This window comes from Adelges cooleyi, unplaced genomic scaffold, assembly GCF_023614345.1.
Source record: "Adelges cooleyi isolate 19-005CV unplaced genomic scaffold, UGA_ACOO_1.1 ACOO_flye_CR_arks_rails_tigmint_CR_PRNA_55, whole genome shotgun sequence".
NCBI classification, from domain to species: Eukaryota; Metazoa; Arthropoda; class Insecta; order Hemiptera; family Adelgidae; genus Adelges; species Adelges cooleyi.
The window spans coordinates 26,727-52,821 of NW_026096241.1; the positions used below are offsets into that span (position 1 = coordinate 26,727).

Sequence of the window (26,095 nt, forward strand, 5' to 3'; positions counted from 1 at the left end):
GGTAACCTAGGTTACCGTGGTTGTGGTAACCTAGGTTACCTTAGTTGTGGTTACCTAGGTTACCGTGGTTGTGGTAACCTAGGTTACCTTAGTTGTGGTTACCTAGGTTACCATGGTTGTGGTAACCTAGGTTACCGTGGTTGTGGTAACCTAGGTTACCATGGTTGTGGTAACCTAGGTTACCATGGTTGTGGTAACTTAGGTTACCGTGGTTGTGGTAACCTAGGTTACCATGGTTGTGGTAACCTAGGTTACCATGGTTGTGGTAACTTAGGTTACCGTGGTTGTGGTAACCTAGGTTACTGTGGTTGTGGTTACCTAGGTTACCGTGGTTGTGGTTTTCTAAGTTACCATGAATTTTGTCAGCAATTAGAATATATGGTCAAATTGCTGATTTGTGTAATTTAACTGGTCAAAATTTTGAAAAAACCAAAATTTCGACCTAGCTCAAAATTTTTATAAAACTGAATTTTATTCCAAAAATACCCAACCAATATGGCTCTACTGTGGCTTAAAAGATTCACAAATGTCTCAGCTTGCCTTTTAACCTATACATATGTGTTAATTGTACATATTTTTTTATATAGGAAGAATAACCTAGGTTTACCCAAGGTATGTCCAACACAAAAACCCACTAAAACCTACATAAATTCTACATTTCTGCACTTAATCCGCTCAAACCTAGGCCAAACTCAAGAGAATTTTGTCAGCAATCAGAATATATGGTCAAATTGCCGATTTGTGTGATTTAAATGGTCAAAATCGTGAAAGAACCAACATTTCGACCTAGCTCAAAATTTCAAAAAAACACAATTTTATTAAAAAATATCCCACTAATTGGCCTGTACTATGAAGAACCATGGTTGTGGTTATCTAAGTTAATATGGTTGTGGTTACTGAGGTTACAATGGTTGTGGTTACCTAGGTTACCATGGTTGTAGAACCTAGGTTACCGTGGTTGTGGTAACCTAGGTTACCGTGGTTGTGGTAACCTAGGTTACCTTAGTTGTGGTTACCTAGGTTACCATGGTTGTGGTCATCTAGGTTACCATGGTTGTGGTAACCTAGGTTACCGTGGTTGTGGTAACCTAGGTTACCGTGGTTGTGGTAACCTAGGTTACCATGGTTGTGGTCATCTAGGTTACCTTGGTTGTGGTAACCTAGGTTACCGTGGTTGTGGTTACCTAGGTTACTGTGGTTGTGGTTACCTAGGTTACTATGGTTGTGGTTATCTAGGTTACCATGAATTTTGTCAGCAATTAGAATATATGGTCAAATTGCTGATTTGTGTAATTTAACTGGTCAAAATTTTGAAAAAACCAAAATTTCGACCTAGCTCAAAATTTTCAAAAAACTGAATTTTATTCCAAAAATACCCAACCAATATGGCTCTACTGTGGCTTAAAAGATTCACAAATGTCTCAGCTTGCCTTTTAACCTATACATATGTGTTAATTGTACATACATTTTTATATAGGAAGAATAACCTAGGTTTACCCAAGGTATGTACAACACAAAAACACACTAAAACCTTCAAAAACTCTACATTTCTGCACTTAATCCGCTCAAACCTAGGCCAAACTCAAGAGAATTTTGTCAGCAATCAGAATATATGGTCAAATTGCCGATTTGTGTGATTTAAATGGTCAAAATCGTGAAAGAACCAACATTTCGACCTAGCTCAAAATTTCAAAAAAACTAAATTTTATTAAAAAATATCCCACTAATTGGGCTGTACTATGAAGAACCATGGTTGTGGTTATCTAAGTTAATATGGTTGTGGTTACTGAGGTTACAATGGTTGTGGTTACCTAGGTTACCATGGTTGTGGTAACCTAGGTTACCGTGGTTGTGGTAACCTAGGTTACCGTGGTTGTGGTAACCTAGGTTACCGTGGTTGTGGTAACCTAGGTTACCATGGTTGTGGTAACCTAGGTTACCATGGTTGTGGTAACTTAGGTTACCGTGGTTGTGGTAACCTAGGTTACCATGGTTGTGGTAACCTAGGTTACCATGGTTGTGGTAACCTAGGTTACCGTGGTTGTGGTAACCTAGGTTACCGTGGTTGTGGTAACCTAGGTTACCATGGTTGTAGTTACCTAGGTTACCATGGTTGTGGTAACTTAGGTTACCATGATTGTGGTAACCTAGGTTACCGTGGTTGTGGTAACCTAGGTTACCATGGTTGTGGTAACCTAGGTTACCGTGGTTGTGGTAACCTAGGTTACCATGGTTGTGGTAACCTAGGTTACCATGGTTGTGGTTACCTAGGTTACCGTGGTTGTGGTAACCTAGGTTACCGTGGTTGTGGTAACCTAGGTTACCGTGGTTGTGGTAACCTAGGTTACCATGGTTGTGGTCATCTAGGTTACCGTGGTTGTGGTAACCTAGGTTACCATGGTTGTGGTAACCTAGGTTACCATGGTTGTGGTAACTTAGGTTACCGTGGTTGTGGTAACCTAGGTTACCATGGTTGTGGTAACCTAGGTTACCATGGTTGTGGTAACCTAGGTTACCATGGTTGTGGTAACTTAGGTTACCGTGGTTGTGGTAACCTAGGTTACCATGTTTGTGGTAACTTAGGTTACCGTGGTTATGGTAACCTAGGTTACCATGGTTGTGGTAACCTAGGTTACCATGGTTGTGGTAACTTAGGTTACCATGGTTGTGGTAACCTAGGTTACCTTAGTTGTGGTTACCTAGGTTACCGTGGTTGTGGTAACCTAGGTTACCTTAGTTGTGGTTACCTAGGTTACCGTGGTTGTGGTAACCTAGGTTACCGTGGTTGTGGTAACCTAGGTTACCGTGGTTGTGGTAACCTAGGTTACCATGGTTGTGGTCATCTAGGTTACCATGGTTGTGGTAACCTAGGTTACCGTGGTTGTGGTTACCTAGGTTACTATGGTTGTGGTTATCTAGGTTACCATGAATTTTGTCAGCAATTAGAATATATGGTCAAATTGCTGATTTGTGTAATTTAACTGGTCAAAATTTTGAAAAAACCTAAATTTCGACCTAGCTCAAAATTTTTAAAAAACTGAATTTTATTCCAAAAATACCACACCAATATGGCTCTACTGTGGCTTAAAAGATTCACAAATGTCTCAGCTTGCCTTTTAACCTATACATATGTGTTAATTGTACATATATTTTTATATAGGAAGAATAACCTAGGTTTACCCAAGGTATGTCCAACACAAAAACCCACTAAAACCTACATAAATTCTACATTTCTGCACTAAATCCGCTCAAAGCTAGACCAAACTCAAGAGAATTTGGTCAGCAGTCAGAATATATGTTCAAAATGCTATTTTTCTGATTAATATTGTCAAAATTTTGAAAAAACCAAAATTTCGACCTAACTCAAAATTTTCAAAAAACTGAATTTTGTTCCAAAAATACCACACCAATATGGCTCTACTGTGGCTTAAAAGATTCACAAATGTCTCAGCTTGCCTTTTAACCTATACATATGTGTTAATTGTACATATATTTTTATATAGGAAGAATAACCTAGGTTTACCCAAGGTATGTGCAACACAAAAACACACCAAAACCTTCAAAAATTCTACATTTCTGCACTTAATCCGCTCAAACCTAGACCAAACTCAAGAGAATTTTGTCAGCAATCAGAATATATGGTCAAATTGCTGATTTGTGTAATTTAACTGGTCAAAATTTTAAAAAACCAAAATTTCGACCTAGCTCAAAATTTTTAAAAATCTGAATTTTATTCCAAAAATACCCAACCAATATGGCTCTACTGTGGCTTAAAAGATTCACAAATGTCTCAGCTTGCCTTTTAACCTATACATATGTGTTAATTGTACATACATTTTTATATAGGAAGAATAACCTAGGTTTACCCAAGGTATGTGCAACACAAAAACACACTAAAACCTTCAAAAATTCTACATTTCTGCACTTAATCCGCTCAAACCTAGGCCAAACTCAAGAGAATTTTGTCAGCAATCAGAATATATGGTCAAATTGCCGATTTGTGTGATTTAAATGGTCAAAATCGTGAAAGAACCAACATTTCGACCTAGCTCAAAATTTCAAAAAAACTAAATTTTATTAAAAAATATCCCACTAATTGGGCTGTACTATGAAGAACCATGGTTGTGGTTATCTAAGTTAATAAAGTTGTGGTTACTGAGGTTACCATGGTTGTGGTTACCTAGGTTACCGTGGTTGTGGTTACCTAGGTTACTGTGGTTGTGGTTACCTAGGTTACTATGGTTTGGTTATCTAGGTTACCATGAATTTTGTCAGCAATTAGAATATATGGTCAAATTGCTGATTTGTGTAATTTAACTGGTCAAAATTTTGAAAAAACCTAAATTTCGACCTAGCTCAAAATTTTTAAAAAACTGAATTTAATTCCAAAAATACCACACCAATATGGCTCTACTGTGGCTTAAAAGATTCACAAATGTCTCAGCTTGCCTTTTAACCTATACATATGTGTTAATTGTACATATATTTTTATATAGGAAGAATAACCTAGGTTTACCCAAGGTATGTGCAACACAAAAACACACTAAAACCTTCAAAAATTCTACATTTCTGCACTTAATCCGCTCAAACCTAGACCAAACTCAAGAGAATTTTGTCAGCAATCAGAATATATGGTCAAATTGCCGATTTGTGTGATTTAAATGGTCAAAATCGTAAAAGAACCAACATTTCGACCTAGCTCAAAATTTCAAAAAAACTAAATATTATTAAAAAATATCCCACTAATTGGGCTGTACTATGAAGAACCATGGTTGTGGTTATCTGAGTTACTATGGTTGTGGTTACTGAGGTTACCATGGTTGTGGTAACCTAGGTTACCGTGGTTGTGGTAACCTAGGTTACCGTGGTTGTGGTAACCTAGGTTACCGTGGTTGTGGTAACCTAGGTTACCTTAGTTGTGGTTACCTAGGTTACCGTGGTTGTGGTAACCTAGGTTACCTTAGTTGTGGTTACCTAGGTTACCATGGTTGTGGTAACCTAGGTTACCGTGGTTGTGGTAACCTAGGTTACCATGGTTGTGGTAACCTAGGTTACCATGGTTGTGGTAACTTAGGTTACCGTGGTTGTGGTAACCTAGGTTACCATGGTTGTGGTAACCTAGGTTACCATGGTTGTGGTAACTTAGGTTACCGTGGTTGTGGTAACCTAGGTTACTGTGGTTGTGGTTACCTAGGTTACCGTGGTTGTGGTTTTCTAGGTTACCATGAATTTTGTCAGCAATTAGAATATATGGTCAAATTGCTGATTTGTGTAATTTAACTGGTCAAAATTTTGAAAAAACCAAAATTTCGACCTAGCTCAAAATTTTTATAAAACTGAATTTTATTCCAAAAATACCCAACCAATATGGCTCTACTGTGGCTTAAAAGATTCACAAATGTCTCAGCTTGCCTTTTAACCTATACATATGTGTTAATTGTACATATATTTTTATATAGGAAGAATAACCTAGGTTTACCCAAGGTATGTCCAACACAAAAACCCACTAAAACCTACATAAATTCTACATTTCTGCACTTAATCCGCTCAAACCTAGGCCAAACTCAAGAGAATTTTGTCAGCAATCAGAATATATGGTCAAATTGCCGATTTGTGTGATTTAAATGGTCAAAATCGTGAAAGAACCAACATTTCGACCTAGCTCAAAATTTCAAAAAAACACAATTTTATTAAAAAATATCCCACTAATTGGCCTGTACTATGAAGAACCATGGTTGTGGTTATCTAAGTTAATATGGTTGTGGTTACTGAGGTTACAATGGTTGTGGTTACCTAGGTTACCATGGTTGTAGAACCTAGGTTACCGTGGTTGTGGTAACCTAGGTTACCGTGGTTGTGGTAACCTAGGTTACCTTAGTTGTGGTTACCTAGGTTACCATGGTTGTGGTCATCTAGGTTACCATGGTTGTGGTAACCTAGGTTACCGTGGTTGTGGTAACCTAGGTTACCGTGGTTGTGGTAACCTAGGTTACCATGGTTGTGGTCATCTAGGTTACCTTGGTTGTGGTAACCTAGGTTACCGTGGTTGTGGTTACCTAGGTTACTGTGGTTGTGGTTACCTAGGTTACTATGGTTGTGGTTATCTAGGTTACCATGAATTTTGTCAGCAATTAGAATATATGGTCAAATTGCTGATTTGTGTAATTTAACTGGTCAAAATTTTGAAAAAACCAAAATTTCGACCTAGCTCAAAATTTTCAAAAAACTGAATTTTATTCCAAAAATACCCAACCAATATGGCTCTACTGTGGCTTAAAAGATTCACAAATGTCTCAGCTTGCCTTTTAACCTATACATATGTGTTAATTGTACATACATTTTTATATAGGAAGAATAACCTAGGTTTACCCAAGGTATGTACAACACAAAAACACACTAAAACCTTCAAAAACTCTACATTTCTGCACTTAATCCGCTCAAACCTAGGCCAAACTCAAGAGAATTTTGTCAGCAATCAGAATATATGGTCAAATTGCCGATTTGTGTGATTTAAATGGTCAAAATCGTGAAAGAACCAACATTTCGACCTAGCTCAAAATTTCAAAAAAACTAAATTTTATTAAAAAATATCCCACTAATTGGGCTGTACTATGAAGAACCATGGTTGTGGTTATCTAAGTTAATAAAGTTGTGGTTACTGAGGTTACCATGGTTGTGGTTACCTAGGTTACCGTGGTTGTGGTTACCTAGGTTACTGTGGTTGTGGTTACCTAGGTTACTATGGTTTGGTTATCTAGGTTACCATGAATTTTGTCAGCAATTAGAATATATGGTCAAATTGCTGATTTGTGTAATTTAACTGGTCAAAATTTTGAAAAAACCTAAATTTCGACCTAGCTCAAAATTTTTAAAAAACTGAGTTTAATTCCAAAAATACCACACCAATATGGCTCTACTGTGGCTTAAAAGATTCACAAATGTCTCAGCTTGCCTTTTAACCTATACATATGTGTTAATTGTACATATATTTTTATATAGGAAGAATAACCTAGGTTTACCCAAGGTATGTGCAACACAAAAACACACTAAAACCTTCAAAAATTCTACATTTCTGCACTTAATCCGCTCAAACCTAGACCAAACTCAAGAGAATTTTGTCAGCAATCAGAATATATGGTCAAATTGCCGATTTGTGTGATTTAAATGGTCAAAATCGTAAAAGAACCAACATTTCGACCTAGCTCAAAATTTCAAAAAAACTAAATTTTATTAAAAAATATCCCACTAATTGGGCTGTACTATGAAGAACCATGGTTGTGGTTATCTGAGTTACTATGGTTGTGGTTACTGAGGTTACCATGTTTGTGGTAACCTAGGTTACCGTGGTTGTGGTAACCTAGGTTACCGTGGTTGTGGTAACCTAGGTTACCATGTTTGTGGTAACCTAGGTTACCGTGGTTGTGGTTACCTAGGTTACCATGGTTGTGGTAACCTAGATTACCGTGGTTGTGGTAACCTAGGTTACCGTGGTTGTGGTTACCTAGGTTACCTTAGTTGTGGTTACCTAGGTTACCATGGTTGTGGTCATCTAGGTTACCATAGTTGTGGTAACCTAGGTTACCGTGGTTGTGGTAACCTAGGTTACCATGGTTGTGGTTATCTAGGTTACCATGGTTGTGGTAACCTAGGTTACCGTGGTTGTGGTAACCTAGGTTACCGTGGTTGTGGTAACCTAGATTACCATGGTTGTGGTTATCTAGGTTACCATGGTTGTGGTAACCTAGATTACCATGGTTGTGTTAACCTAGGTTACCATGGTTGTGGTTACCTATGTTACCATGGTTGTTGTTACCTTGGTTGCCATGGTTGTGGTCATCTAGGTAACCATGTTTGTGGTAACCTAGGTTACCGTGGTTGTGATAACCTAGGTTACCGTGGTTGTGGTAACCTAGGTTTTCATGGTTGTGGTTACCTAGGTTACAATGGTAGTGGTAACCTAGGTTACCGTGGTTGTTGTTACCTTGGTTGCCATGGTTGTGGTTATCTAGGTTACCATGGTTGTGGTAACCTAGGTTACCGTGGTTGTGTTTATCTAGGTTACCATGGTTGTGGTAACCTAGGTTACCGTGGTTGTGGTAACTTATGTTACCGTAGTTGTAGTAACCTAGGTTATCGTGGTTGTGGTTACCTAGGTTACCACGGTTGTGGTTATCTAGGTTACCATGAATTTTGTCAGCAATTAGAATATATGGTCAAATTGCCGATTTGTGTGATTTTACTGGTCAAAATTCTGAAAAAACCAAAATTTCGACCTAGCTCAAAATTTTCAAAAAACTGAATTTTATTCCATAAATACCACTCCAATATGGCTGTACTGTGGCTTAAAAGATTCACAAATGTCTCAGCTTGCCTTTTAACCTTTACATATGTGTTAATTGTATATATATTTTTATTAAGAAGAATAACCTAGGTTTACCCAAGGTATGTCCAACACAAAAACCCACTAAAACCTACATAAATTCTACATTTCTGCACTAAATCCGCTCAAAGCTAGACCAAACTCAAGAGAATTTGGTCAGCAGTCAGAATATATGTTCAAAATGCTATTTTTCTGATTAATATTGTCAAAATTTTGAAAAAACCAAAATTTCGACCTAACTCAAAATTTTCAATAAACTGAATTTTATTCCAAAAATACCTCACCAATATGGTTGTACTGTGGCTTAAAAGATTCACAAATGTCTCAGCTTGCCTTTTAACCTATACATATGTGTTAATTGTACATATATTTTTATTAGGAAGAATAACCTAGGTTTACCCAAGGTATGTTCAACACAAAAACACACTAAAACCTACATAAATTCTACATTTTTGCATTAAATCCGCTCAAACCTAGTCCAAACTCAAAAAAATTTTGTCAGCAATCAGAAAATCCGGTAAAATTGCCAATTTTTTTGTTTTAAATTGTCAAAATTTTGAAAAAACCAAAATTTTGACCTAGCTCAAAATATTCAAAAAAACTAAATTTTATTAAAAAATATCCCACTAATTTTTTTTCCAAAAATACCTCACCAATATGGTTGTACTGTGGCATAAAAGATTCACAAATGTCTCAGCTTGCCTTTTAACCTATACATATGTGTAAATTGTACATATATTTTTATTAGGAAGAATAACCTAGGTTTACCCAAGGTATGTGCAACACAAAAACACACTAAAACCTTCAAAAATTCTACATTTCTGCACTAAATCCGCTCAAACCTAGACCAAACTCAAGAGAATTTTGTCAGCAATCAGAGTATACGGTAAAATTACTCATTTTTATGATTTTAATTTTTTTGATATTTGACGCTCGTTGTTGATTTTTGACGCTCTTTGTTGATTGTTGACATTCGTTATTGATTGTCGCTCGTTGTTGATTTTTGACGCTCGTTGTTGATTTTTGACGCTCGTTGTTGATTTTTGTCGCTCGTTGTTGATTTTTGCTCGTCGTTGATTTTTTACGCTCGTTGTTGATTGTCGCTCGTTATTTTTTGTACTAAAATACAGCGCTTATTGGGCTGTACAGCGGTTTGGCGGATTCAGCTGGTCCAACAAGCTTCAACAGCTGTCTGGAACATTGTCTTAAACAACCAATTGTCCATTGGTGTGATTTGCCGCCATTGCCGCGCCTGTAGTAGGGGTACAAATATCCCTTACCTATGGGTATTTGCACCCCTGTGGTCAAAAGTCATAAGACCAACGGTTAACGCATAAATTGACATTTAAAAAGTGTTATATTATAATGACATGCCGGAATGGATGGCTAGGTTGACTGTCCCTGTCTGTCGGACATGCGGCGGGCAAATGACGGCGGCGTAAAATCGTATCTCGGGACCCCGTTGATTTAGTGCTCTAAAATCAACGGCAAACGACTCGGCGAGGCTGATTACTTTTAAATTCATATATCACATCGTATATATAGATAGAAAAAAAATCTACTGTCTATAGGCGAAAATTACCCTTAGGCTAACTCTGTGTTAACCTACGAAAATTCAAAACACGATATCTCGAGATCTATTGGAGATATAACGTTCAAACAAAAAGCGCTAGATAGATATTTCACGGGACTATAAAAAAAAGACATTTTCTTACATTTAAATTAAAATTAAATCGTATACTGGTATTGTGATGGAGAAAACAATCAATTTTACCTACATATATTACTTATTAGTTAAATATTACTAACGTTTATAGCCACTAGCGGTCGGCTGTTGCCTGTTAGTTAACAATAACCTTTTATGGAGATTTCAAAAATTGTGTTTTTTTTAATAATAATATATTATAGGAGCAGTATCGTAATGTTAAATGTTCACGAGATTTGAATTAGTCATAAAATAAAGTATTATCATTTATGATTTAATTATTATTAAAATATATCTTAATTTGTACATTAATTGGTATAAAATAATGAAATATTTTATACAAAATTAGAGCTACAAGTTGATAAACTAAAAAATTTAAATTAGCACGGAGCAGATTATCCAATATTAGATAAATTAAACAATCAAGCGTGAATCTCTTTAAATGAATAACAGTATAACATATGCAAAACATTAGTGTTCCATTAAACAAATTGTGTAATATAAAATACATTTTGGGTCGGTATACTGCATAAAAACCAACACATAATTGTGTAACGATCATATTAAGTTATACGATATATTAAGTTAATAAGGGAGACTTTAAGGCCAATTAGCCGTAGACAGCGGCCTAGCCAACCGTTTTCCCGTGGGGATCCGTCTATTTTAGCCTTATCGACGGCCACTTTGCCTAGTCTAGCCAGCTAGACAAGTAGGTCCGTTACAATCTAAATCCAAAAAACAACAGTCCTCTTCATAATTTGCAGGTAGTTGGACATTATATACTCATAGTTGACCTTCGGTAAGGTAATATAACGCAGGCGATAAAATAACGAGATAACGACAGTGGTTTTGTCGTATCAGAATCATTAAGTGTCTTAATAAGTACACGGATAGGTTCTTTTCCCAATAAATCGTGTGGTTACTATAACCAGTTACAAGATTTAGTCGTCTGTGATATCATGTAATAAACACAATATTATGATACCGACCATTGGGTCCTAACCTAACCTAACACGAATAGAAGTTACCAACTAACAGTTTTAAGCGCCTGTTCGTTTCTCACATCTGGTACACCGTGCTTTTAGTTAAACAAAAAAAAAATTTAATTTGTGTAAACTTAAAGTCAAAAGTGTTACTTGAGCACAAAACTTAATAATATCATTCTGCATAGATCTATATAAAATTGTTTTAATGGTTTGATAAAAATTTTTTTAAGATTTTAAGTGTTTTTTGTTAAAATATACGCAATCTGCGAAAACACAGTTTTTCAGATAAAAAAAAGCACACATCAGAGTAAAACCTTCAATACCTTCTCGCTTTGCATCGAAGCTAAAATTATACATGTACAAAATGTATTATATCTTTATGATAACTCATGGGGTAGTTGGGCAGAACTAAAAGAGTATAAATATTATTTGTGAAATATCCAAAAAAATACAAAGTTATTCGATTTTGGGATTTTTCTAATTGTTATTAATTAGTAAATAAATCATTTGGTGACTTTTAGTTGGGTAAAAGTTTTTTTTCAGTTCATAATAGTTAATATCGATAAGACGGTAAATAAAGTACAAAATTATATAGTTAAATTGTGTAATATAATTTTTTTTTTTAATACTGTGAAGAAAAAATGGCAAATACCTAAAAACAAAAAAAGGAAAAAATAAAATTGTTAAAAGTGTATAATGTAAACATTAGTTCAACGTTATTGATTTAAAAACCAATAACTATGAAAAAGATAATTTATATACTCCACGGTTAATACAAATACAAATGTTGAGTACTAGAAATTAGAATCACTGCAAAAACTAGTTATAAAGTTATGATTTTTTTTTTTGCTAGTGTAAAATTTCAATATGGTGACTTGTGTCGTTTTTGAAATGACCGATTTAATTGAGGTGCTGTTTACTAATAAACATCAAAGATGAAGAGCATAAGCATAAAGATTTTTTATTACTTTGTTTGTGATGATATCATGTCCTAGTGATTTGCTTGATTGGTAACTTAACGATTTTGTACTGTTCTTCAGTACAGTTACTACAATAACTAACAATGGAAGAGGGGTTATAAACTCCTCAATTTCTTTACTTTTTTCTAGATGTTGAGGAGGCGGGGCAATAGGATGTGGTTATAAAACAATTATCCTCAGACAAGGTGAGCCACATAAAAATAGATAACGAGAAACTCAAATGGGTTTAACTTTGAGCAGCACTCAATCCATTACTTTGGTGGTCAAAAATTTAAAAACAATACTTCTTCCTCCACAAGCATACCCTAATAACGTTTAGCAAAACATTTATTGAGTAATAAAAGAGTTGGCATGACAGGGTGTAACCATATAATTAATTGCTGTTTTGGAAATAGCAATACATTTGAAAACGACTTAAAATCAATGCCAAATGCTTTGCACAATACGATTTTATTGATAAAAATATCTAGCTCTTAAAAAGTAAAAAAATATAGGGTATGTCGGGTTAGATTTGCTTCAATAGTTTTAAACTTTAAAGGGTCTAAACTAAATTAACAGACAACCGTTGTTAAGGTTATTTTGGAAAACTATTTAAAGAAAATAAAATCCCATTCATTTATTGTACAATAATTTCTGTAATTTTAACATTAGATTATAATATATTCGATTAATATTTGAGACATGTTATTGTAAATTTTTGATATCAGATTCTAGTTTCTCCGTGTTGGTCTTTGGAGTCTGAAAAAAGTACAAAAATTGTTATAAATGGATATGAGTTTGGTTTTTGGTTGTTCCTGGTAAAAACTATACTTATATTTTACTACCAACCTTTATTATTATTTTAATTACTGCAGAACTTTCCTGTAGCTTACTATTTTTGCAACACTAACATGCACCAGTTTATGGATAAACAAAAGTATTAAAAGTTTAAGCCTTTAAGAAGCCACTAAAGATAGATTAGGGCAGGTTAGGTTTATTTAAAAGGGTTTAAAGGGTCTAAACTCTACAAGATAAACATTATACCGTTGTTAAGGTTATTTTGAAAACATTTCAAGAAAAATAAGTTATAAGTAACATACCTTGTTAATTTATTTTACACGTAGGTATGTTGTCTAGAATAGTCTGAAAAAACATACATAAAGTGTTATAAAAATGGATATGAGTTTGGTTTTTGGTTGTTCCTGGTAAAAACCGAATATATTTTATTAGCTACTTTTCTTATTATTTTCACGTTACATTTTATTAAAATAATGCTATGTAAATCAAAAAAAGTACTTTAAAGGAATGAAAATCATGAAATATTTAACTTGTAATCATTGCAATGCAATTGATTAACTCTTAACTTGTACATAGACACTTTAATTGATGCTTTTAAACATATTTTCACTAAGCGAGCTTAAAGGAAAAAAAATGTAAGAAAACCTTAAACCTTGAAGAAGCCACTAATGATAGATTGGAGTAGGTTAGGTTTATTTAAAAGAGTTTGAAGGGTCTTAACTCTACAAGACATACCGTTCTCTAACTGCGTTGAGTTTATTTGGGAAAATGATTAAGGAAAAAAATAGGTTGCAAAGGTAATTTATTGTACATTTTCTGTATACTTCATACTTCTGTATTCTCATTCTTTGTTAACAGACATGCTTACTCTGTTACATTCCTACTTAATTTGAATACTATTAATTATACTTACATGGGCGGAGCTTTCAGGGAGATCATTGAACGGTTTATCTTTATCGCGAAACAATATCATACCTATTCTTTCCTTCTTTTTTTCTTCATAATAGGTGTTTTCTACAAGTTTCATTTTAATTTCGGATGCGCTAAAATATAATAATAATAAACACTTTATGATAGAGCGTCTCTTAAAGTATTTACAGTTTTATAGTTTTCTATTTAAACAAATTATTTGTCTAAGTAATTTTACAATATTGTAAAATTTAATTATAGTCACACTTTGAAATAATATTATTATTAAGGCCACGTAGGCCATGTATGAAAGTCAAGTGAACATATCAAGAGTCTTCCTAATCGAGTCATGGTACCAAACCAAAAAGAGAAAATCTTCAAAGTAGCCTAAACAACAGCGATGGTTTTAAAAAGTTAAAGTGGATTTGAAAAAATGCAACCAATGTACCCAAATCCATCTATCTCGTGTTTGCCCTTCTAGACTCTCCCCATTCTCTTCCAATCCACCGTTCGAAAAGTATCTCGACTAATTCATTCTACTTCCCGGGAAGTTATTTAAATTCATCATTTATATAATAATATTTTATATCATACCGTCCATAGCTGTTAAAGCCATAAATGTGCGTTGCTTCGGTAGTATTTTCAAAATCCGTTTTAAAACCAGAAATCTCAAATTCCAAATTTTCTACGAAGCAACCCGAAGCCCTAATATCGGAATACGCTGGCTGTTTTCCCGGAATCGATTTTGTAAAATCTCTGTACAATTCCGAATTAAGGTCTCTTCCCTCCAAGTATTGCACAGGTACGGTACTTTCTCGACTAAACAATAGAAACAAAATGTACAAAATACATACCATTCAGATCACGAGGTGGATATTTGAGAGACACAAAATATAATGTACCATGTATTTTGTATTTTGAACCTTAAGATTAAGTTTAAAGTTACAAAATACAAGATGCATGTAACTTGAAAGACAAAATTAGAAAAGTATTTTTAATACTTGTGTTGTAGATGTTGCCCATCATAGGTGGCCTCTTTGGTCTTCATTTCATCAAAATGCACTAGAAGCCCCATGAAATCTCCGCGGACTCCTGTTGTTAGGGATTCGAAGTTCTTTACAAAATTGCTGTCGTGTGGTACACACTTGTTTTCGTTGAAACTGTCCAACAATTGAATCACCTCATTTAGAACACAGGCGAGTTCGTTAAGAGCGTCGATAAACGGTATGTTATATTGGTTTGTAAACCGCGTTTTTATCACTTCAGTATAGATTTTGTAATTGATTTTAAAACCGATATTCTTCTCGATGAATCCTGCCCATAATTTGTGAAGATCCTGCTTTGGCTTACTATCGAATTGGTGAACTGCTAATATTTTATGGACGCCTATTTCTAGTTTAATGTCAAAGTCTATTATATTCCTGACCCACTGTATCGAATCATATATTTTTTTAAAATGTCCATTTTTATGTAATGTATTAATATCGAAATTCGAAAAATTTAGTTTCATATGATTTAAGGCCCAGTTGAAGTTGCATTTGTGCTCCCACAGCTCCTGAAATATTAAATAAGCGGTTATGCTAGCGTACCTCATTAAAGTACATTGATAAGCTGATTTGATTATGCTGCGGATCGATTCAAATTCCTCCACAGTACTGTCGTCAACAATTTGCATAAAATAGTCTACAGCGTCCTTAACGTCAACAGGAGTTTTAGTACTGTCGATAACGCCGTAAAATATTTGCTGGTTCATAGCTTCGTTCCATTCCTTAGTTGGGTTTTGGCGGTTATAAATGTCTTTTAGTTCATTCAAATCTAAATTGTCAAACTTAGACGATATGCAATAGCCGCCGGAAAGACACAATAGAATCAAACTAAAATTACTAATCATACTGTTATTGTTTCAGTGACGTTATATTTTTGCTAGAGCTTAAAATATACTGAAATATTTGTGTTTGTCGATTCAACATGTAATGTCTACAGAACATTTATGAACATATATGGTGTTAACACAGCTGTTGGTTTAAAATCACAGATATTGTGTTTCCCTTAAGTCAGCATTTTATAAAAACCAATAAAAATATTAATAAAATATCGTGTTTTACTAGTTGAACATTTGCAAGTAACTTAAGCATTACGACGATTTAAGTCAATAAAGGCAACATTGCTAAAACTATACAATATTGTTTTTGTAAAAACACATTAAAAATATTTAAATACGAATATACAAAATAGGTATTCGCTAAAATGTGTGTAAATGTAAAGTAGTAATGTGCAAGCGAATAGTTCAAACACTCAAATCAAATACACAACCAAATGACATATGTTTTAAAAACCGTTTTCTTGAAATACAAGAAATAAAATAGCCAGTACAGTGGGTTGGGGAAATTTGGGGGGAAGAGGGAGATCACAGATCTACAGGAATTATAACAATATTGTCAATCTATAGTTTTTGATAACCTTCAATTTTTTATATACATATATCAAGTTACATTATCAAGTGCTCACACAAATGCAAAAAAATAAAATTCAAGGGTAACGATTTTATACATTGAACATTCTGAAAATACAAAATTATTTGACATTACACTGAGCCAAATATTTATTTATTCACACTAGTTTTCATTAACAAGGCAAATGTATTACAAGTATGTGACTTCAATGCTTCAAATGTTAAAAAAATATCAATTCTTCGCCCTAAAAATCAGGAAAAAACAAAACTCAATTTGATAATTATTCAATTTTAACTTTAACCCTCTGTAACTTTGATAAAAAATTATTGACAACACCCCCAAGCATCCCGCAGTATTTTTTTATTGTAGAAAAATGGTATTTTAAAAAGTTTGAGACTGTATACCTGTAGTCTTACATTATTATCAAATGAATATTCAAATAAAAAATTCATTTTTTAATGTACATTTGTTGATCAATGCAAATAATATAATATATATAATTGCATTTAATTATGTATTATCAATTTTTATGTTTATGAAATAAATTTGCATTCAACTTATTTAATTACATTTACATTTATTGGAATAAATGTAATCAATGCTAATATAAATACAATTGAAACATCTGATGATGTAGTCAAAAAGTAAAAAATAATGTGCACGTGTATTGTTCAAATATTAAAAAAAATATGTTTTTATACTTTACACAAAAATTATTCCCAAATCGCATAACTTTAAGAATTATAATTGAACTGTTATAGTTGAAAAGTTAACACTGAAAGCTAATAAAATAAAGTCTTAAAATCGACCTTGGAAAATAAAAATTAAGAAAAACGTTAAGCTGAGAAACTCTTTAGGAGTCAAGTGTCAACATTTAAATGTAGTTGCAATGTTTATCAATTATCATCCAAACCGATCATATACAGGGTGATTCTTTTATCATGAACCACTCAATATCTCATAGGGTTTAATAAGAAATTAAAATTTTTTTTTTATATTGTTTTTATACTATATGAGCTCAATTTTTCACATTTTTTCTTGTTTTTACCCCCCCCCCCCCACTTTGTTTTTTGATAGCAACCATTTAAGTATCAAAAAAACTAAGTTGGGAGGGGGGAAACAAAAAAAAATAGAGATCACGTTGTATAAAAACAATATGAAAAAAAATGTAATTTCTTATTAGACCCTATGAGATGTTGAGAGGTTCGTGATAAAATAATCACCCTGTATAGAAATTTAAAATACTACTTTAGGTTGTATTGAAAAAATACAATTTTCGTGTGCGTCAATGTGTGTTCAAATCCAACGTTAGAAAAAATTTCTTTTGCTAATTATAAATATTTAGAGGAAATGAATAAAGTACTTTTTAAGTTCGATTTCTACCATTCTATACAAAAAAATCAGTTTCACGTTCTAGGAAGTATTTTTGTCTAGTAAAAAATGTATATAAATATATGTATCATTTATTATACAGTTTTTCAAAATCAAAACCTTCTCAACTTGGCACCGGAGGCTGCAGTGACTAATATAAATTGATTTTATGTTTATTCTTATTTGCAGATCAAAATGAAACTTTTCTGTTTTTTACTAACATTTGTACTAGTTAAAATATCGGCAAATGATGGTAATTATTTTCTTTTCACAATTACCAACTTAATACAGTTATAAATTTGAAAAACTTCAATACTTTTGTGGTATATTTTCCTTACCTAACCAGAAAATATACCCCTAAGACCCATATTCAGTGCAATCAATTCTCCAACTTATAATCTAAAGGGACACTTGGCCAGAATACTAAAAAAAAAGTAGGGAAAACTACTTCTTACAAACTCTACACACTTTGTGGAAAAAATAAAAGAAGCTAAATGGGAACATGGAGACATCCTTATCAGTTTTGATGTGGTCTCATTGTTCACAATGGTTCCAGTAGAAGCCACGTTAGAGATTAAAAAGGAGAAGAAATGGTTAGAGGTACATCTATATAAATTACTAGAGATGTGTACCAAATCAACAGTTTTTACTTACAAAGGCATAACTTATGAACAAACTGACGGACTAGCTATGGGATAAAGACTAGTGCCAGTATTTGCTAACATTTTTATGGAATGTTTTGAAGAACAGGCATTACAATATAGCAGCTTGAAACCAAAAATGTGGCTACGATATGTGGATGACACATTTATACAATGGCAACATGGAGAGGAAGAACTAAAAAAATTCCTACCTTTGAGACCACCGTGCACCTAATCAAATTTGATAATCACGCGCTCATTGTTACAGTTAATATGAGCATAATTAAGATTTTATTAGCTAAGTTGTAAGCTAAATTACCAACTTGGTGCAATTATCTTTTAGTTTTTACACATATATATATTTATTTATTTTTAAATTAAATACAGTTAATTTGTTGAATTTATATTATATTTATTCCACCTCTCCTATGAGACCTCTCTATAGCCCCTCCTAGAAAAAAAGTCTGATTAAAAGGAACCCAGGAGAAAGTTTTAGTACAGGGGTATGTAAACATGAATACTGATAAGTACATGCTGAGTCACAACATTGCCCTTCACAAAAATTGGGTTATTCCACACAATGGCCACAAGAGCTGTAAGAATAGCCGACAACCAACACCTTGAGGAGAAAAAAACATATTTACTCTCTCATCTAACCTTACCTAACCTAACCTAACTTACCATCTCTCTATTATCAATCTTCCCTTTTATTTTTTCTTATTTTTCTTATTACAAAGCTCATAACAAAAATGCAAACTGCAAGTAGTTCCAAAAAAAATTGTGTAGTAGCAAACTATCATATTGTAGTATATTAGATTTAACGGCATTGTTTTTAGCAGAAATTAGGAACGATAAAGTATTTTTACCTACCCTAGTATATTGATTTAACTTATTTCAATCGGAGTAGCACGTGTAATACGCATATTCAATTTAGACTCTCCCTAAGAACCCCTAGAAGTATTAGACAATGTTTCTTCATTTATTTTTTTAAGCGTAGTTTAAGACTTAAGCTCTGAAAATTAGAATGAAATGGATTAAGATCAAGTGTGGCTCTATACTATACAAAAAGGTACGATTTTCTCAAAAAATCTGACGTTTTATAATAATTTAGCCTTTACTTTAAAGTTATTATAAGTAATACATTTATATATCACTATTACTTATTATAAATATTACCCAGTCATTATGCATTCTAAATTATACCTTATATATAAACTATTACTTATACGTAATTTTTCTGTATTCATTTTAACGTTTTTAATGAATGGTTTGTATTAAATATTCATTTTTTTAAATTAAATTATGCTATATGTAAGCACTATGCACATTTCAATAAATAAATAAATATACTATTGAAGTATACATTTAAAATCCTAAGACGTATCTAGTCGTTTGATTCAACTAATAGAAATCATAATGTAGTGTTATGAAATGTAACCTAAATATAAATATTATTCATGAAATTCCAAAGAAATATGTGTTTATTAACAGTTATAAAACAGAAGCCAGTCCAATCGGGACGAAACACAGTAGTGTGTGGTGACGAAGTATTATAGGACAATATTATCTATTATTAAGTATTTAATTAAACTAATAACAAAACACTTTTAAGAAATTTCCAATTTTTTTTATATTTTTTACTTTGAAATATTATATGGTACAGTTTAATTGTATTTAACAAGCATATTAAGTACATTTGTACTAAGCTAAAAATCTTCAATTAAACAAATATTATTAAAAACAACACCCAGTTAGTAATATTTTTTTTTAATTCGTATGGATATGAAATAACATATGAGTAATAGTAGTACACATGAAAATACTTAACAACACTGTCTATGTACCCAGATTGTTCGTACTGTTAAATGCGTTAGTATACAGGGTTATTCATATTGGGTAAGACACTAATTTTCTCGGAAAATATGAACATTTAAAAATAAAAATAATTTCCTATACTGTTAGGTACATATTTTACTACATTTTTCAATACTGTGAAAATTTGTATCTCCAACCCTTATACAAAACAAAGGGTAAGGTATCACTTTTTTCAAATAGCAACATATGTTTTAAATTCCATAAATATATGTATAGGCAAAATTTTTAAAAAAATTTTAGTGTTTGAATAATTAAGTTTTATCCATTTGTTCGCTTGTTATGACTTTGTAAAGATTTGAATTTTTATCTATATTCCTTAATATTTTCATTCGGTTCAACAAACACAAGTAGTTTTATTACACCAGTCATCACATAAAATAATAATTTAGTAGATAAGATCAACTATTATCTCAAAACATTTTTCTCCTTTTTTTCCTACAAATTTATGGAATTAATATAATATGTTGTCATTTGAAAAAGTGAACTTGGACCCTATTTATCGTATAAGGGATAGAGATAACAATTTTCAAAGTATTGAAAAATATAGTACAAAGTGTATCTAAAAAAATAATATTCAAAATATTAATATTTTGGGAGAAAACTAGTGTCTTGCCCAAAATGAATCACTCTGTATAAAAGACCTAGAAGTACTGTGTTTCACACAAATATTTTTCACCGTTGTTAGTGTCTTATTTTTTTAGTTTCGGGACGATGTGAACAACACACCTATGAGTAATAGCCCACACAATACACTTCTCTAAATCAATACACAACCACGACAACAATTTTCCAAATTTGAAATTCAGCATGCAATAATCTATTGAAAAATAATATAAAATATGTACGATGAGTTTTTGAACCCCGAATTTTTCTTGTAAAAGAATTTGTAACCCCCATAACATATGTTTAGGTTTCATCTTATCTTTTGATGCTAATTTGTAAACACTCCACCTCACTTTAATTGTTTCTTACTATGCTGGTGTATACTGTGGTTTGGACTTTACTGGTTTGAAAATACCAACTACTGATTAGCATCGAAGCGCTTATTGGAAAGTCATTTTATCACTTTCAGTTTTAATAATTCTTCTAAACCTGTGACCTCCCCGTCCCCACTTTGCCCCGACCCCACTGTACTGGCTTTTTGAAAAAATTTTTTAAAGGCTTCTGCTCTTTTGGTTGATTTTATAAACTTTAAAAGTCAATACAATTGCAACATGCATATCTAAATTAATGTATAGGTTAATAGGAGATTCAAAAATCACTACTTCTTCTATCTAGTAGCTGAAGGGGAAAAAATTACAATGACCTTGAAGTATCATTCAATGTTAAAACTAAAAATGTAACACGTAGGTAGGTCTTTTTTCAAAGTTTTAGAATATCGCAACAAGTCAGGTTGGCCTTGAAATAGTCAAGACCATAAGCATTTTTCAACATTAGGTGTAGGTACGTTATTATAATGCAAGCTTAATATCTGAAAAAAATTTAACAGTCTTTTGAATTTGTAAAATTATTTCAACACAAACGAGCACTATAATGTAAATAGTGAAAAACCCATCAAACCACAGAAGTCTTTCTAAAATGGCAAAATTTTTATTTTCGAGTCGACACGTATAGGTAAGAATAATATAAACAGTGCTACAATGGAATTTTCTAAATGTGTGTTTACTTTTGGATTCAGTAATACTTCTGAAACAAATGTACCGATGTGCCAAATTATATACAAAAACCTTACTATTTAACAATTGAAAACATTCTTACATATTATATACATGGCCCACGGGGCACTCCACAGTTGGGATGCTGATATATTGGTCTGACGACCAGTGGACTTTTTGGTTTGTTTAGGCCAAAAATGAGACCCTAGTTTTTTTTAAATTGTTTTCCACTCGTTTTATGTCAAAAAGCCAGACAAAATTGCTTCCTACATAACATGGAAAATTAGCTAAAGAACTAGAATCTTTTTACAGAATTGAAATTGGACCATCCTATAAAGTCGAAATTTTGTCTGGCTTTTTGGTCTAAAATAACCCAAAATGCTTCCGGAAAACTGTGTTTTCCGGAAAACTCTAAAATCTTATTAGATACTATTAAGTTTTGTGCTCAAGTACCACTTTTGACTTTTAATTTACACAAATTAAATTTTTTTTTTTTACTTAAGTTTTTTTTGGCTGAGTAAAATTGAAAACTGTTATTAAATTCGTAATAACCGACCCCAAAAACATATAATTTTACCACTTTAGAAGCCTTTTACTAAAAAATCCAGAAAAATGTTTTAGCCTCGATGCAGAGCGGCGAAGGCTTTACTCTGATGTGGGCTTTCTTTTTATCTGTAAACACTGTAATTTTTTTAATACTAGACCAAATTACAATCATGGTGTACCAGATGTGAGAAAAGAACAGACGCTAATAACTGTCGGTTGGTAACATCGACCCGTGTTAGGCTTTAACCTTTTTTTTTATTATTTTCCATAAGCCTATCAACTTTTAAAAACTTAAATAGTAACTTGTGTACATATTTAATTTACTATTTAAACTGAGAATTATTTTCTGAATAGTATACCGGTCAATAACCAGTTTTGGTAAAAAAAGTTTCATCAACAAAATCGAATAAGGAAAACCCCGAAATTTCAATAACCCTCCCTCCTCCTGGAAAAAAGACTAAATGTTTTTAAAACTTGTTTGGCGCAATTTTAAGATTTAACAACTAACAAGTCAAATTAATTCCAAATTTGTGTGGAATTTTAACAGTTTTCAATAGAAAAGATAGAATTTTTTTCTTCATTTCACTTTTTGAAGCAAAGTATTAGGGATTTAGGTCGGGAAAATAAGACCGAAGGTATATTATCTAGAATAAAACTATAACATATACAATTTAAAAAAAAAAAAACTGTGATCAAACTTTTTATATTAAGGAACCCCCCCCCCCCCTAAAAAAAAGGGAGAAATTACACTTTTACCGTAGTCAATTTTCAGGTGGCTATGTGTGAGTGAGTAGATAGACAATGAAAATATTTCATTATATTGTTAACAACGATGTGTGGGTTATTATAACAATACAGTTATATATAGAGAACCTATTTTATATTTGTGAACAATTTATAAAGATAACATAATGTTTAAACTCTGCTTTCTTTTTTACTTTTGTTCAACTCCTTGTGGAAGCAAGTCCTTTAATGTGTAAAACCTCAAGTGTAATTGTCATTTAAATGTATTTTAGTATGTTAAGTATGTAATCAGTGAATGTACAACTAACAAACTGAGAGCATTCACTTGTTTTTCGTTGATATATTCAACTCTTACTGCTTACATTATAGATTCCAATATAGAAGAGTGCTTTTATCTAACGACTAAAAATTGTTTAATTGAAATTTTTTATTAAATAGTCAATGTCAACTGGTTTCACCAGAGATAACAAAAAGTAAATACATTTAAAACAAAAATGTAACAAATGTAACCCAAATCATATCCACCTTTAAACTAAAAATTAATTTTTAAGCACATAATTGTCATTATCGATATTTGTTTTTTTATGTGTGATCACTGGATTGCTCAATAAGGCCCAAATTTGGGTTTCCAAACCATAATATGTAAGGTTTTATTTTATGCTCTAAATTTTCGTTGTATGTTATTAAATGCGTAAACAACACACGTTTTAAGTTGTAATATTTATTTAGAATAAGAAGAATACTTGTTTTTATGTATTGTTTTGTATGCTTGTTCAAACAGTTACAGTCATACACCAATGTCCTAAATAAGACAATATTCGAAAACAAAACAACATATTTTATCATCGACCTAGTTAAATTATTTGAAGTCTCCAACGTTAAAACGAGTTTGATAATTATTAATTTTGGGTCCAATAATTTTTTACTTGAGTAATTAAAATTTTAGGACAATTGTCAGTATTCCGAATTTAGTTTTACAAATGTATAGAAAAAAATTATATTTTAAGACTAACAGAATACATTTCATTTCTTATGGAATATTTTTAAATTAATATAAATATTTGGATAATAATGTGGATAACCTAATTTTTATATTATTAATAAATCATTTCGCCGACTAGTATATAATTTATAACATCTTAGATCAATATTAACATTTTTCATCTGGAATTTCGATGAAATTTATTCTTTACACTTGCAATTTTTTTGTTTTAATATTTCTCACCGACTCCTTCTCAAAAATTAGCTTAAATGAGTTAGATGTATAATATAAACAATATTTATTTAATATTGTATGTGTAATTCATATTATATAATAAATAATAAAAAAACAAGCACATCTCACACAATGTCGGCCACAGTCCCAGCTGTTTTTCTTCAAAATACTTTCAAACACACTCCTGCCCCTCTCTGCCTCGCGTAAGTTAAATAAAATAAGTAAATTATAATTTTAACTTACAATCCTTTTCACCAAATGCATTTGTTATATTTACTTGTTTATTTTATTAGTCGTCTCTCGTTCAATGCATAGATTTCGTGTTGAAAACGTTAAAATTATTGTACACATTTTAACATGCTGACGCCAACCGTTCTAACCGTTGCGGTTATACATATATATATATATATATTAGTTTAGATAGCATATATATATATAATGTTATCTAAACGTGTATACAATTTTTTTAAGAAAATGTTCTTTTATGTCCATTCAATATAGACCTGAAAATAAATATTGTTTTAAGTTGTGTTATTTTTTGAAATGAGAAAAAAAAATTAACTTTTGATGTTTTCTATGCTTCTTCAAACCATCGCTTGTAACACTAAATGTGTCACTAATAAATACTTTAAATGTTAAACAAGGTAGTTAACAAAAAAATTGAAGCAAGCTACATAAAACAAACTTTGGAGAGAATAGCATTTAAGTCTTTTCAATTTGCAATGAAATTTAAGGCAAGTGGCACGGAAATCCATTAAATTTCATTTCCGATAAAAAATCATACTATCACTTTCTTATCCGTTCGGTTAGAGAGACGGCATTATGAGAGACAACTTAATGCTAGCATGAAAGCTTAGATTTTAATATCTAAGTAGAAAGATGCGCCCCACGTTTTTCTAGTTCATCTGTCCTATTTGGTTATCAAGACCCCCGGAAGGTTATTTTATACTTTTTAAGACGCATAAAAACGTTATTTTTAGATTAATTTTTTAATCTACTTTATTATGTATGCATCTGATTGTATGCCCAGAAGAGTGTCAACAAGAATAAAAAATATTTGGATGTCCTGAGTGAAATAATGTATTTAATTTTGCATGAAAACTTTCATAACTGTTAGTGGTCCGATTAGTGCTTGCTGAAAAATCTCACCAAATTTTGGGGGGAAACTGTCCAACTTCATTTTCAATGTAATTATCTAAAATGTAACTGTGAGACTGTCAATTTTATCATCATCACATGGTTTTATTGCCATCAAATCTTACGTGAACATTCAACTACTTCATTTTCGTTTAAAAATGGCAATCCGAAAAAGTACTTGAGATATCTACTTTTCTCATAATTATACTTGTATTCCTTGGATAGACCCAACTTCTGAATTTTTCGCCGCCAGCTTTGACCCAAATGGAATAGACATCCTTTAATTCTAACATTGGTCTAGACTTATTCTTATTGCATTGTGGATTCCATCTTCAAAATCCAAATCAATTTCTGAAGGGAGAAATGTCAAACTTAGCGATAAACAATAGTTTACTATATGTTGAAATGCATTAATAAAAGTATTCGACTCTTTCGAGGGCAACCACAAGAACACAATATAGTGTGTAAGAAAATAATATTTATACATCGTTGGTTTTTGTACAACAAAGGGACTTTAATTAAAACTAAAAACGCTAATTAGTTGTGCGTTAAACCCTAACTTTATATAGTAACATGCCCTTAGCTTCGATGTCAATCTATGACACTTTATAGTTTATTAATTAATTATAGTAATAAAATATATGAAAATTGATATCCGAAATTGAAATGAAATAGTATAAACACTTTAGGTGCAAGGCTGGAATTGAGCAATTGTGTATT

The 26,095-nt window shown here is 32.1% G+C and overlaps 1 protein-coding gene across 3 annotated transcripts; it reads right to left on the reverse strand.

Moving 5' to 3' along the window:
• Positions 1-12,685: 12,685 nt before the first annotated feature.
• On the reverse strand, positions 12,686-15,652 carry LOC126842585 (uncharacterized). Of its 3 annotated transcripts, XR_007686359.1 has the most exons (6): positions 14,739-15,652; positions 14,332-14,556; positions 13,742-13,871; positions 13,131-13,173; positions 12,880-12,936; positions 12,735-12,789 (listed from the first exon to the last, which is right to left on the reverse strand). XR_007686359.1 is itself a non-coding variant. In XM_050579626.1 (5 exons), exons 1-4 carry the CDS (start codon positions 15,626-15,628, stop codon positions 13,145-13,147), a joined length of 1,212 nt encoding a protein of 403 aa, XP_050435583.1. In that variant the 5' UTR covers positions 15,629-15,652; the 3' UTR covers positions 12,686-12,789; positions 13,131-13,144. The 3 variants fall into 3 exon arrangements, 2 of the variants coding, with proteins under 2 accessions (XP_050435583.1, XP_050435582.1); XM_050579626.1 differs by lacking the exon at positions 12,880-12,936 and having other exon boundaries at positions 12,686-12,789; positions 13,804-13,871; XM_050579625.1 differs by lacking the exon at positions 12,880-12,936 and having other exon boundaries at positions 12,686-12,789.
• Positions 15,653-26,095: the final 10,443 nt, after the last annotated feature.